The sequence below is a fragment of the Solea senegalensis genome, linkage group LG16 (assembly GCF_019176455.1).
Source record: "Solea senegalensis isolate Sse05_10M linkage group LG16, IFAPA_SoseM_1, whole genome shotgun sequence".
Classification (NCBI taxonomy): Eukaryota; Metazoa; Chordata; class Actinopteri; order Pleuronectiformes; family Soleidae; genus Solea; species Solea senegalensis.
Window position 1 is genome coordinate 2,186,304 of NC_058036.1, and position 13,829 is coordinate 2,200,132.

At 38.5% G+C, this 13,829-nt stretch overlaps 1 protein-coding gene across 1 annotated transcript in view; it reads left to right on the forward strand.

The window, feature by feature from the left end:
• The first annotated feature begins 674 nt into the window (after positions 1-674).
• Positions 675-13,829, forward strand: part of dnaaf9 (dynein axonemal assembly factor 9) — a 29,335-nt gene continuing 16,180 nt past the window's right edge. The window contains exons 1-28 of the mRNA XM_044047136.1: positions 675-849; positions 2,433-2,512; positions 2,685-2,810; positions 2,907-3,031; positions 3,957-4,053; positions 4,166-4,272; positions 4,359-4,436; positions 5,017-5,118; positions 5,265-5,320; positions 5,401-5,536; positions 6,608-6,689; positions 6,804-6,840; positions 6,918-7,002; positions 7,076-7,152; positions 7,269-7,313; positions 8,073-8,118; positions 8,224-8,335; positions 8,514-8,584; positions 9,246-9,293; positions 9,403-9,493; positions 9,588-9,691; positions 10,449-10,592; positions 11,308-11,393; positions 11,497-11,598; positions 12,690-12,807; positions 12,893-12,981; positions 13,086-13,220; positions 13,300-13,425. Coding sequence (XP_043903071.1) covers positions 794-849; positions 2,433-2,512; positions 2,685-2,810; positions 2,907-3,031; positions 3,957-4,053; positions 4,166-4,272; positions 4,359-4,436; positions 5,017-5,118; positions 5,265-5,320; positions 5,401-5,536; positions 6,608-6,689; positions 6,804-6,840; positions 6,918-7,002; positions 7,076-7,152; positions 7,269-7,313; positions 8,073-8,118; positions 8,224-8,335; positions 8,514-8,584; positions 9,246-9,293; positions 9,403-9,493; positions 9,588-9,691; positions 10,449-10,592; positions 11,308-11,393; positions 11,497-11,598; positions 12,690-12,807; positions 12,893-12,981; positions 13,086-13,220; positions 13,300-13,425 — 2,561 coding nt within the window. The 5' untranslated portion in view covers positions 675-793. The remainder of the gene's footprint in view (positions 850-2,432; positions 2,513-2,684; positions 2,811-2,906; positions 3,032-3,956; positions 4,054-4,165; positions 4,273-4,358; positions 4,437-5,016; positions 5,119-5,264; positions 5,321-5,400; positions 5,537-6,607; positions 6,690-6,803; positions 6,841-6,917; positions 7,003-7,075; positions 7,153-7,268; positions 7,314-8,072; positions 8,119-8,223; positions 8,336-8,513; positions 8,585-9,245; positions 9,294-9,402; positions 9,494-9,587; positions 9,692-10,448; positions 10,593-11,307; positions 11,394-11,496; positions 11,599-12,689; positions 12,808-12,892; positions 12,982-13,085; positions 13,221-13,299; positions 13,426-13,829) is intronic.

A 13,829-nucleotide genomic window follows, 5' to 3' on the forward strand; every position in this document is an offset into this window, starting at 1 on the left:
GTCAAAATACCTACAAAATCATAAAAAACGTATACAATTCATAATTAATTATATTATAATAATTCATATCAAAATATTGAGACTTTATTCTGGAAAGATTACAACTTTATTTTAATAATATTACAACTTTATTCTCAGAATATTACGACTTTATTCCCGAAACATTAAAAAAATCTTCAGTTTGGCCCTCATAATAAGTAAGAATTTCATTGTACAGGGAAACGTGTTTCTTTACTGTGCATATGACAATAAACACTTTGAATCTTGAATCTAATGTACTGTCGTAATGATCGGTCAAAATCGACCAAACATATCGTCAAAAAAGAAATCCACAGCTGACATTACTGAGGGATTGCACCATCGCCCCGAGCAGCTGTGCCGCGCGCTGCTGCCTCTGTCAAAACAAGACACTACGACACCGCAAAACTGAGGTGTCATCTGCCGAATTTGGATATACTAGCACGCCTTAATGGTTTGAAGTCGCCGATTGTGAATGAAATCCAAAAAAATACAAAATTAAAAAGTCGTCATAGACTCACAATTCATGGTTTATATGATCAGAAATTCGTCAAAGCGTCGTTACAATATTCTAAACCCTCCCCTTTCCGTGAGTGAAATGGTTCGCTCCGTTGCCGTGCCGTTCCTGTGTGTGTGTGTGTGTGTGTATGTGGACGTTCACCAGGGTGATGGAGAAGAAGACGATGTAGTTTCTCGGCCTGAACAGACAAGACAAATACTTAACGTTGTTCGGTTTAAAAACGTGAACTGTGCGTGCACCGTGACCGTCGTCGCAATGGCCGGTATAAGAACAGTTAACGGGAAATTGTCGGGGGTCAACCCAGCTGTCAGGTAACGACAATATCGAGCTGTGTTTACAGCTCGAGCCAAGCTAACCTAGCTAATGTTAGCGTGGGACACAACCGCTGTATCCGTTATGTACAGTCGATAAGTCAACAAACATGTCGTAAATGAACGTGCTAAAGAAAGTATAAACACTTCACCAATATAAAAAAAATGATAACAAGTCAGATGTAATATTAAAGCCAGATAGTGATGCTTTTGCTAATTTTGATTAGCTGCTTCAGCTACATATTCATTTTATTGTGATGCCTGTTAGTACGGTTGCCTATATCCGATTTATCAGTTGTTTCGTCTGTAAAATTACATAAAATAAAATGTTGATCAGTGTTTCCCAAATCCTCGAAATTATGTCCTCAAATGTCTTGTTTTGTCCACAAACCTAAATGATTGGGATTTAGTGATTTCTTGTTATTTGGAGCAAAGAAACCAGAGAAAAATCTCACAAGTGCTTTTTTTATTTCTTATTTTATTATAGTTTAAGTCCTGACTTACTCTAAATAATTCAAATTTGTCTCAGTTCCTCAATTGTTAATTGCACTATTTATTGCTGGCCATGTTTATTAGGTACACCTGGCCACAATTAGTCTAGTTTGACTTTGCTGCAATTAGTCCAAATGAATAATATTTATAATGCCCAGTTTATATGGACATTAAGAAAGAGTGTTTGTGATTAATGTTGTGTATGTGTACTGTAGTATGTTTTGTAGTAAGTCCCTCGTGTGTATTTGTGCGTATGTTTAAATTGTGTGCTCCATCGGGGATGAAGAAAATACTGGAAGTTTGACAACTGTTTGACAATTTAGAGAATTTGTGAATGCAATACAGCATTTTTAGAAACTTCAGTTCAATCCTATTTTAGGTTGTGCACCCCCACAGACATAAACAGTCAAGAGAATCTTGGCCCAAAACATTAGTTCTTAAGCAAGCAGAAGTAGTAAGTGCACCTTATAAACCAACAACTTCTAGACAATTTCCATCTAGTCCTTGGGCAAGAAATAAAGATCATACTCACTCACACACAATATATAATGTAGAGTAAGATGTCTATGTATCCAGAATTAAAATGGCAGCTGCAATATGTCAAATGATTGCTTAGAAATTGGAAATCTGTGCAGGTTTTCAGATTAACACAGAGTTTATTGCATTATTTAATGGCCATATAGGCTGATTGTGCAAAGGCTGAACATTTCTAATAAGTCTTTTATTTCTATTCTACTCTTTCTTTAAGAAGAAATGAAAGCCTCTCATTAGTAATGCTGGTAATGAGCGATTTGGTAAACGTGTTGAAAACAGTGCATCTGGTACTCCCACTTGCAATCTTCACCCCTACTTTTAAACAAAAAGATCAAAATGCAGTCAATGCTCAACATTTACCTTCTGTAGATTGATATAATTGAAGGACCAGATGTCATAAAAATCTTTGGAATCACTACATGAACTGGACCTTTATGTTTATCTGCTGTTTCAGACATTAAGAATTAATCTTTTAGCTGATTATTGATCTGAAATTGTTGTCATAATGAAGAAATCTCTGGCTGTATTATAAAACAATATATGATTATATTTCCCAGTTGCTGTCGCCTGCGTCAGGTCCAGTCTCTGCTTCGTGCAAGCGGTGTCTCCACTCCTGACGGCATCTTGTGCTCTCTTGGTATGTGAAGTCTCAAATGGTGTTTTATCCTGAACCTTTGTTTTTTTTATCTGGCCATGGTTAGCCGCTCTGTCAACACCTAAGGGTAGAGAAAACTGCTTTTTCCACCGCAGATGAGAGAAATGTAATCATTCCAGACCAGCTACTGAATATAAATGCCTTGTTGTTCCAGGAATTGAGAGCAGATACAATGAAGGGTGCACTGAGCTGGCGAAATACCTGTTTTACGGACTGTATGGGCAGAACCCGCTGAATATAGAACACACCCTTGAGGAATTCCCAGAGGAAATGCTGGATGGTGAGTTCAGATGTTGTTTCGCAGGTTTTTCAGTCATATCTTCGTGTTTTGCTGTGGTGTTTTTCAGCGCCGACACATTGTTTGTCTGCTTTCCAGATGTGATCCTGCTGATCAAGGCGGAGTGTGTTCATCTGTACTGCAACCCACTGAACTACAGCTACCTGTTGCCCTACATCTCTCACTGGAGGAACCTGCATCTCTACTGCATGACAGAGGCAGAGGTCAGTCCTGAAAAGTAGCATAGCAGGAACCTATTTAGGCTGCGGCTTAATCCCCTGCAGATTGGGCGGGGCGATATGGCTGGAAAAGGGGGCTGCAGTTGTAGGATATTTTCCACCATCGATTAATCTGTTATTTTTGAAAATGAAAAAATGTTGATCAGTGTTTCCCAAAATCAAAATAATGATGTTTTCAAATGTCTTGTTTTGTCTACAAACTAAAATTATTCAGTTTTAATGATGTATTTTATTAGGTGGGGCAAATAATTCAGAAAAAAAAGCACATTTAAGAAGCTGAAAAATCAGAGAGCTTATTTTAATTGTTTATCCTTTCAAACCAAGAAAAGTTAATTATTAAAACAGTTTGAGATTGCTTTAGTAATCAGTTAATAATTGATTAATTGATGCAGCTCAAGCCGAAAATGTTGTCACAAAATCATATTGTAGAATCAGTCGATATCAAAATGTGTTTATCATGATAAATTGTCAGATAGTGAAAGAACCAGATTATGGTTTGTTTCTCACACGTAAAGATATTGATTAGGGCCTACTTTGATAATCGATTAATCAGTTTGAGTGTTTCTTTTATGAAATAGTTCTCTGATTTTTCAGCTTCGTCACTGTTGTTTTTTTTCTTGTCATTTTGCTCCATATGACACTAAAATCATTCAAAATTAATAATTTTGGTTTGCGGACAAAACAAGACATTAGAGAACATCATAATCTCAAAGTTTGGAAAACAACAATCAATATTTTTCAACATTTTCTGACATTTTATGGACCAAACAAAAAATAATCGTCAGTTGTATTCCTAATTGATATATCCAGAATCATTTTCAATCAGATTAAGGTTTTAATAGCTTGTGATAGTTTTAACGAGAGCTCATATTATTTGATTATTATTTCCCACCTTTGCACACACACACAGTACGAAGACGAGGAAGCAGCGGAGGAATTCAAAATCTTCAGTTTTGTCACGATGGTGCAGGACTGCTATCGTATCGGCGTTCCTTTCAGCGCACAGGGTAAATATCCTCACATTAATTCACGACGAGTTGCATCACGACAGTAAACCTGTAACACAAATGAGTTTCACTGTCTTGCAACACACGCTTTTTTCCTTTACTGTTTTTTTAGGACACATGCAGAAGTTTGACATGTTCATGGTGGAAAAATGGCCCCTGATTCAGGCGTTTGCTCTTGAAGGCATCGGTGAAGGGAGCTTTTTTACTCTTAAATACAAGGTAGGAAGCTCTCAGGTTTAACATTAAATGTGCTTCTTATTTGTGCTTGGTGTAATTGTGTTCTATATTATGCTTTTTTTCCCCAGCTCATGGATATGAGTGAGAAGCTGTGGCAGGTGTACAACAGACTGGACCCAGTGTCTCTGGACAGTCTGCTCGCAGAGGTAACACTGATTTTGGTTATTATAATTAGGGGTCTCTTTTCTATATCTCATACCAATACCAAAATTGCAATCTTGAGTTTCTACCGATACCGAAATTAGTCCAATACAGTCATTTTTACAACTTTTGAATCACGCAGATGTTAACCACACATTTTTGCTAGGTTATTTGCCACATCCAGCCATTTCAAGCAATTTCAAAGACATAATTCTCCATGTTTGTAACAAATATTCTTCTCCCATAAAGACGAAATAAACTCTGGGCATAGTGAAGCATACAATATATAATATTTTTGGCCATTATTGGATCATCCCGAACTTTCATACAGAATACAATACAACTTAACTGTCAGCTTATACTGAAAGTTCTCGTCAGTTACATTAAAAAAAAAAAGGAAACACGCACATTTTTATCAGTTGTTTTGTAGTTTTTGTGAAAATGATCCGTCATTTCTTCTGTTATTGTTACATTAATGACCTTTACTTAAAATTTAGAGGTCTCTTACTTTCATGAACCTCTTCCAATTATATTTAATATGTTTGTTTGGAAGTTTTTTTTTAACATTTGTGTTGTTTATTTTAGGACCTGGTGAACTTTGAGAAACAGTGGAGTCAGTTTTTCTCCAGCATGGACCTGGAGAGTCATCTGTCCATCCTGGAGCTGTCTGAAGCTCAGGCAGGCGAGGTGAGTCCACACCCACAAAATGTTACGTCTGTATATTAAGACGTAATAATTGAATGTGAAATGCATTTTCAGATAGTGATTTTCGGCGTCCCATTTTTAGTTTTTAGTTGCATGTCTACATAAAGTGTTTTCCCGTAAATCCACAGGCATTCCGCACGTATTACTGCCACGGACTGATCTCGAGCAACATCACAGATAAAAGGTATTGATATTGTTCATGTTTATCGTGTTTATTTCTACTTCTGTACCATGTGAAAATAAAAACCCTGATTCTTGTTCCAGTAAAAGTCAGCAGCCCTTCGTGTTGTTCGGGAAGCATTCTTCCTCTGAGGATATGGAGAACTATTCCTTCAACTTCCCCTCAGAGAGTCATCAGGTCCGCAACACGGGGCGTCAGGGCTCTGCAGCCACACACATGGTGAGTAAAGGAGGGAAAAGACCCCGTTATCAACATCCATCCTGAGAAATCTGGTCACACCTGTGTCTCAGAATGGACGACGTGCACTTGCTTGTTCGAGATTTATTAGTTAGTTAACCCTGGGGGAATCAGCGTGGCCTAAAATGACAACAAAAGCACCTCTGTGTAAATTCTATCATTTGTCACAAAATGCTCTCGGTAACGACCGCAGAAGATCTCTGCGTCAGTGGCTGACAGCCACCTGGAAACAGCGGAGGAAGTGGCTGTGCATATTCAGTTCAATTCACTTTAAAAACCCTTTATTTGGCCTTAGCGGGTAATTCAAGGCACATAGAGCAGTTGTCACAGAACACAGAACAAGTCTGTCAAGTTATAAATGGAGTCAAAGTAAAAAAATTTGAATAAAGAATGACGCACAGGCAGTATTTACGTAAGGTGCAAATTTTAATCTCTACTTGCGTTGTTTTAACAAGAAATAAGATTATAACCATTAGAGGAAAAATAGAAATGAATTAATGTAGAAGTGCTGATTAGTGTGAATACACTGTGTAACTGCATCGGATCAGAGGACTTCAGCTGAGGAGGTGGACTCTAATCCCTCCTCTGAATGTGGATTTTAGTGATCCAATCTTAGGACGCACAAAGGACGCTTTGAAGTGTTGAAGGAAGCAGGAGAACCCAGACAAAACTGGATCCGAAAACACATCTGTGTTTGATTGGTTTTGCCTTACCGCCAGGACCCGGATGTGTGGCACGAAAACTTCATTTGCAGAATTGAGAGAAGTGAAAGTAAACTGTGAGAACGAATGAGGGAGCTGGATTTTTTCAACCCAACGAAATGCAGTTTTTCAGATTCAAATTGAGGGACAAACTGTCCAAATTGAGGGATTCACGTTCAGAGAAGCCAGACAAAACAGGACGGCATGAATAAACGCCACGTAGGAAACGTCCCAGTCAAACCAAATCATCACCGATTTGTCGTCTTGTGTAATCCGACGTCAGATTAAAATCACTGTGTAACAGTGTGGAGTATAAACATGACACAATAACAACATGTCTGTCTTCTTCTAGGTCCTGCAGTGTGTTTCTCCCAAAGGACCGCTAGCCTGCTCTCGAACCTATTTCTTTGGAACCTCTCACTCCCCGTACCTTGGTGAGGTTTTACTCGTTATCTTACAGTGTTATATTAAAATATTTTACATTTTTTTGATGAATAGGAAGAAAATACAACCCAGCATAAATTGTCTCGTACTGTTTTCACTCACAGGAAATCAGAACACCATGCAAAAGAAAACAGAAGCCTTGTAAGTGACTTAAATTAAGATTTTTATTCACATTTTTTCCTTCAAGCCATTGATTGTTATTATTTTTTTTCCCCTAGACTTTTGTCACAGATTTATTCAGCTGCTGTTCAAGCGGTCCTTTCTGGAATCAAATGCTACTCCTCTACATCCAGTGCCACCAAGGTAAGAAGGGAAAAAAACTCATTTATTTCACATGATTGTGCGAATTCTGATTAAGAAATGTGTGATATTGTAGGCGAAGGATGTCGCAGAGAACACCTTCCTCGTGGCTTTGGACTCGATGGGTTTGAGCGCGTACCGCAGCTCTCTCAGGTACAGATGGGTTCCCGTTGTTTCGCTGGTGTTGACTGTTTTGGACTTCTCAGCCGAGCGTGAGGTGAAAGCGTGTTGTTTGATTTGCTGCGATTTGTGCGTTTTTCCCGCCTCAGGTCAAAATGTGAATTCAGCATTCAAGCCGTGAACAAGCAAGGAAGGTGAGTGACGGCTCGTCCTCTCAAAATCTTGTCTCGATTTACTTTTATATGTTATTCGATATTGATATATATCATGATATAAATTAAATTATTATTCCTGTCAAGCTTTAAGGGACGGCTGGGTTCATGTGGCTTATAAATGATGGAATAAATAATCTGTAAAAGTTTTTCTCTCTAAAATAAAAGGTCTACGGTTCATGATCTGTATTACATGATCGTAAAATACACTTATTATTACCTTTTATATATTCATAATACCTTTTTATTTATTTGGCAAAATTTACGTGAGATAAAAACAGTAAAATTGTCAGATTTAGCTTTAACACAAATAATTAATTTAATTTAATAATTATAATATTTAGTTGTATTTCACAATGTAGTCAATATCATAAATATTATTTTGCCTTTGTAAAACCTGCCAAAATCAGAAACACAGAAACCGTATCATAATATGATGTCGATCCAAAATATAATCTAATAGTCTACAAGTTAATTGATTAAAAAAAATAAGAAGCAATGTAGCACTTGATGAGAGGATTTCCTCACAATAAGCACAAAACATCAACTTGGACCAAGATTAATGTCAAAGATTAAGGTTATTGTGACGTCATAAAAAGCTTTTTTTGCATTTTTTATCTGTTCACCTTGAGAAGAAGATTTCAAAATTGACACAACTGTTTGACCTCACGTTCAGTTTCCTTTAAGTCGACAAACGCATGTGAAAATGGTTGTCAGGCCAGTTATTTTCTTGTTTTTCAGGATTATTCCCCTGACTGATGAAGAAAGCCGCTATGTGGCAAAAACAGTACGTTTTTAAAAACATCTTTTTAACTTTTTTTTAAACAATCAAAAGACTTGGGCATAAATATTTTGATGAATATGCCAGACTAATCGTTCTTTGTTTATGAAGGCCTCCATGACTGTGCACGACATCCCAGACCTGCAGTGGGATCAGGGGAACCTGGGCTCTGTCGTCTTCTCTGAGTCCTTCCTGGAGTCCAGCATCAACATTCAGCAGAAAGGTACAGTACGGATTAAATAACCTCTAAACAGAATTAGATCGACCAATTGTTTCCACACCAGAAATTTGATTTAAACATGTTTGTCTGGTATAAAAATAACCACTTTCCTGTGACGATCATTTATGTATGAGTTATTCTGCCTTTGCCATCCTTGACAAGTCTGTCTCCTGTCCTGCAGATGGCACTGTGTCCTCAGACAGCTGCTACACCATCCTGACGACAACTGTGCCGCGCTACGCCTGCTGGCTGGTACGTGTGCGCAGCAGAAAATACAGTGTGTTTTTATAATCACAGCGAAAACTGCACTGTGTGTTGGTCACGGAATATTATTTTTGGGCTCAGCATCAAAGATGTTTGGCACACGTCAGTGCTCAAACTGCAATATTAGGCTTTTTCCCTTCACTTGTTTTGTTAGTATAAATAAGTCAGCCGTTTTATTTGCTTATGTGAGTATTTGTTCCAGTATTTGTTAATTTACTGATTTATTTAGGAGTCAATTTGCATGCTTTTTTATTGATTAGATGAGAATTAGTTACCTGAATTTCAGGAGAAATGGCTCCTCCCTGGGTTTTGTGCTGGTTTTGATGCGATTATATGGTTTTAACTGGAGGTCATACCATTTTTTTAATTATTGGGGGGATTTGCACTGCTGTGCAGACGTGTTGTATGCATGTTGTATTTGTTATCATTAAACAATTTAATTTTATCAAATGGAGGAAAAAAACAAAACACAATTCACTAAATATTTGGGCCAAAGTCTGGCTTACAAGCTAACTAAAAAGCACACAGCAGTTTTTTCTATTTCTATTTAGTGCTAGTATAGACTGCAGTCTCTCTGTCTTATATAATTATTTGAATAACCCCATAGTCTACAATAGAAATAAACTGTTTTTTCCCCCATTATGTTTAGATGGAGTCTGATGTGAAGCAGTCTGAACAAGCGCAGCATCTCACTAAGGTATAATCACAAGCTTCACGTGTTCACTGAGCGGCATGTTTGAATGTAAGCACTGTAAGTATATTAACATTGTGCTTACAATGAGCTGCTTTATTTGTCCGAAAAACAGACCGAGGAGGACACTTGTTTGGGGACGTCTCTGACCGTAGCAGACGCGGCGTATGTCTTCTCCAGCAGTCAGCTCTCCACGCCTGAAGAAGGTGACATTCTCTCTCGCAATGTGTTCTTATTTTACAATCTTGCCGTAATACTAAATATCATGCTTAATGTCTTTGTTTAAATTTTAAATCCTAGGGAAGATCATTTTCTTCTCCGAGGGAATCCTGTTCATTCATTCTCAGTATGGCAGCATCACTATGTCAAAAGATCACATCAACGCCATCAAGTTCTATGATCCGGTATGTGCTTTTAATATTATAGAACTGTTTTATGTCTATATCTATCTATATATTCATATACAATATATATTTCATATTGTAATTTTGTCACGTTAGTTCATCTTGCATCAAATCACTCGTTCACTTCTCCTATATGAAAGTGCATTTGTTGTGAAATTTTAAAGAGATTTTGGAAGCTCATCATTTAAGCAAAGTGCTTTACAATTACTGCTAATTAAATAACACAAAAAAAACTAAGAGAGATGACAAACAATATCAATTCAAACCAGTTTGGAAACATACTTTTTTAAGTTCTTGTCAAAATCATCCAAAATAGATGATTTTCTTAACAGTTCTTAAACTTATTTTGTTTATCCTGCATTTTCACGCGGTTAATCTGCGTAGAGAGAGTCAGAGTCGGATATTATGCTGCGTTCCATTTATATCGGAAGTAGGAACTGGGAGTGACGTCACTGTGTTCCACTTGGCAAAGCAGAAAAATCCATCTCTGGTTTGTCATTGTTAGCATTATTTTACACACAAAAACAGTGTAGCAACACGTCGACCGTTGAAGAAATGACTCTTAGTACGATGTGTCCGTATGATTTACTCTGAAACCTATAAAACCTATAAGTGCTATTAAAGGTAAAAGTAGCAGTGTTTGTATGGTGGCAGTTTCAGAGTTGGAAATCCGTGCTCCGACCGCAAATGGAACTATGGGGTAAAAAGAAAGAAAAAGATCGAATGCCGCAGCCCTAACGTGTCGTCTTCTCCCCAGGACTCGAGCGCCGTGGCGTCTCTGTTTGTGGAGTACGGCAGCAGTCTGCTCCCACACCTCCCGTTCCCGCTCCACAGCGCCGACCACTGTCTGGTCTTTGCGCTGCAGCCCAGGTCTAAGAGCCACCGAGCCTTCTACTCCAAGGTAAGTGACGCTGAACATAAACATGGACTTATACAGGCGTTGAATGCACTTATTGTTTGTTTTTGTAAACTTGACTTTCTGTTAATTGTGTTGCTGTGCATGTATCTTGCACATTGTTCTGCTTATGTTGGTTTTAAATGTGCTACAGAAATAAGTTTGACTTGAACGATTTAGAGCACGTTTACATCTTCTGGCTCTCGCCATACAATAGTTATAAGTATTTCACCCATCACTGTGAGTAAAAATATTTATGATGATGATGAAAAATATTTATATCACTTAAAAAACAAGGAACAACGCAACATGAAGGCAACGTCGCAAAATTTCAGACCTGCAATTGTCAAAATAAATAAAACCAATGAGAAGAAAGCGTATCATAAAAGCAAATAAGAGCCAATAAAAGAGTAATAATAAACGTAAAAAAGCAATAAAGCACAAGATAAAAAGAATAAAGGGCAAAGAGTTGTAAAAATGGGTTTTAGGGAGTGATTTGAAGAATTCCCAAGAAGTCAAATCTATCTTACTTAATTATTTTTTGTATATATTTTATACTAATTTTGTTTTCCCATTAGTTAAATTTTTTTCTACATTGAACACACCTAGATGTTAAATTACCTTTACCTTGACTGTATTTGCCGCTGTAACAATTTAAATTGAAAATGGACTTCTCCATCTACATATTGCGTGACACTTTTCTCTCTCTCTCTTGTTGCAGGTTTTGTCAGCGTGGCAAAACCCTGAATCTAGACTCAATCTGCAGCTGCTGGACCAAGAGCAACTGAGCTGGAGCCAGAAAAACATGTAAGAGCGCGTGAACTTCTTCACCAGATTCCAGACGGAGCGCTCATGGTCCTTCCACCTCATTCGTTTTAAAAAAAACAAACTTTTATTTAATTCATTTCAGGCACGCCAGACTGCAGAAGCTGCACGCCAGTCAGGAGCCCCCAGTGGCCAAACGCAGAGGCAGCCTGAAGACCTCGTACTCGCAGCTGCCAGAGCAGGACATGTTAGTACGCACACACACACACACACACACACAGTGCAAATCTGCAGAGTTAGAAGTGAACGAGCCATGAAACCCGACGCTGCTGTGGGTATCACTTAATCAGGACTATGTATGCCAAAAATAGTATTTATTAAGCCTGGGTTTCTTGACACGGGGATATCTTCACTTCTGTTCCGTCATTCTGCTGGTAACAAAAACAAACAAACAAAATAATACGATATTTTGTTTACGATATACGATAATACGGCTTTATTATTTGGACTTTTTAAGCTATTTCTTCATTTTTAAATCTGTCACAGCTTAACTTATACATCCAACTGTTTTAAGAGTTTGTGCTCAGTGCTTTTGCAAAAACTGTGCGTTCGCTGTCTAATTTTTAACGTTACTGTATCACCAGAGATTCAGACTGGTAGACCTCCGCCAAGTCTAAAACACCTGGAATTCTTACATTTTGATCCCCTGGATCCAAAGGAACTTTCTGGATCTATATATGTCTTTACCTGCTTACCTAAACATGGTTAAGTTCTTCCTGACCTGTTCAGATCAGTCGCTGAGATGAACAGATCTGAACTTGTTTAAGTTTGGGGGCCAAGATTAAGTGTCCTTGGGCAAGACACTTGCAACCCCATGCTGCTCCTGGGTAAAATTTACCCATTATTTTATTTAAACTGTAGTGTAAAGCAGCTTTGAGTGGTCGTCAAGACGAGAAAAGCGCTATATAAATACAGACCATTTACCATTTAATGGAACTAAACCATGTTACATTTAAATTGCGACCAACTGGATCAGAATTAGTTGGAAATCAGTCCAAATTTTGTCGGAATGATCCGTGAAAAGCTGAAGACAGGAAGTTGCTAACAGAAGGGCAGATATTCACACTGATGGAAACCTCCTCGTGAAGAAGTAGAAATTTAAGAAAGCACATTATGATGTAAACCAGGATTTGAATCCAAAATGGAAGCAGGGAAAAAAAAAAATTTTCCCCAAAAATATACAAAATGGTTGTTAAGTTTGATATTCTAGTCATTTAACTGTCCTAATGTGAGCAATGTCGTGTGTGCACTCATTGCTGTGATTGTCACTCTCTCCAGGTTTCTTCAGCACTTTGCCCTGAGCAGCATCAGTCAGGAGCCCATCCTGTACGACCACCTGGGGGTGCTGTTCCCCTCCACAGAGCTGAGGAACACAGTCGGCGCCCCGGGAGACAGGGTGAGCATGTCGGCTATATTTGAAAATGACATGGTGAATTAACAACAAAATGTCTAATGTGGGCTCTTTTTTAATGTGTGCAAAGGTCGTCGTCAGCATCGTCACCGGGCTGCCAGGAAGCCACAAGGAGAGACTGTGCAAGTACCTGGTCAAGCTGAACAAGGAACACGGACGGTACGAGTTAGTACATACATAATCTGTTTTTTTTCCCCCCAGTTTTTGAACTTAAAACAGTAGCAAAAACAACTTGTCTGTACATAATTTCATTGCATCTGCAGGTGGGTGGTTTATGAGCCTGGTGTTGACAGCTGTGACGGCTTCTCAGCATCTCACCTCCAGCAGTATTTGTCCAGCTTCCTGCAGAGTCAGAGAGGCTCAGGAGGAAAACCCCGTCTGTTGGTTCTCTCACCTGGGTAAGAAGACCCGCTGATCTGTCAAGACTTGTTGTGGAGAGCAGAGTTGAACTAAAAGCCTGTTTTCTTCCTTGTACAGATACACCGATGTTCTCGACGTGGTCCAGGCTGTGCTTTTCCACCCCGACCCTGTAGTCCAGACACGCTTCGCCATCGGTGCGGTCACCGCCTGTGTGGACCCTGTCGCTTCCTGTTTGGAGCACAGGTGGGATTTCTCTCATATCCTCCAGTTCTTGCGTCAAAATGCAACAAACAAATATGTGTCACAATCATGAAAGGTACCACACTGAAGGAGAAATTGCCCTGAGAGCACAGACTTCAGACGACACTAATATCGGGTTCATTATTTAGCTCTGCACCAAATTCGACTTGACGTGTTTATTGATGTTGTGCCTTATTTCTGTTGCAGTATTAAAAAGGAATCTCCATATCTATACAGACACATGGCCCAGAAAACAAAACCTCCTAGACGAGAAACACATATCCAATTCCTTTTGGTCAACAAGCCTTTTTAATTGCAGTTTTTAATCTGGTTTTTCCACCAGATCTGCATTCACTCCCAGTGCAACGCATACAGGTTTAGAAATCCCAGTTAAATGTGAAATAAGT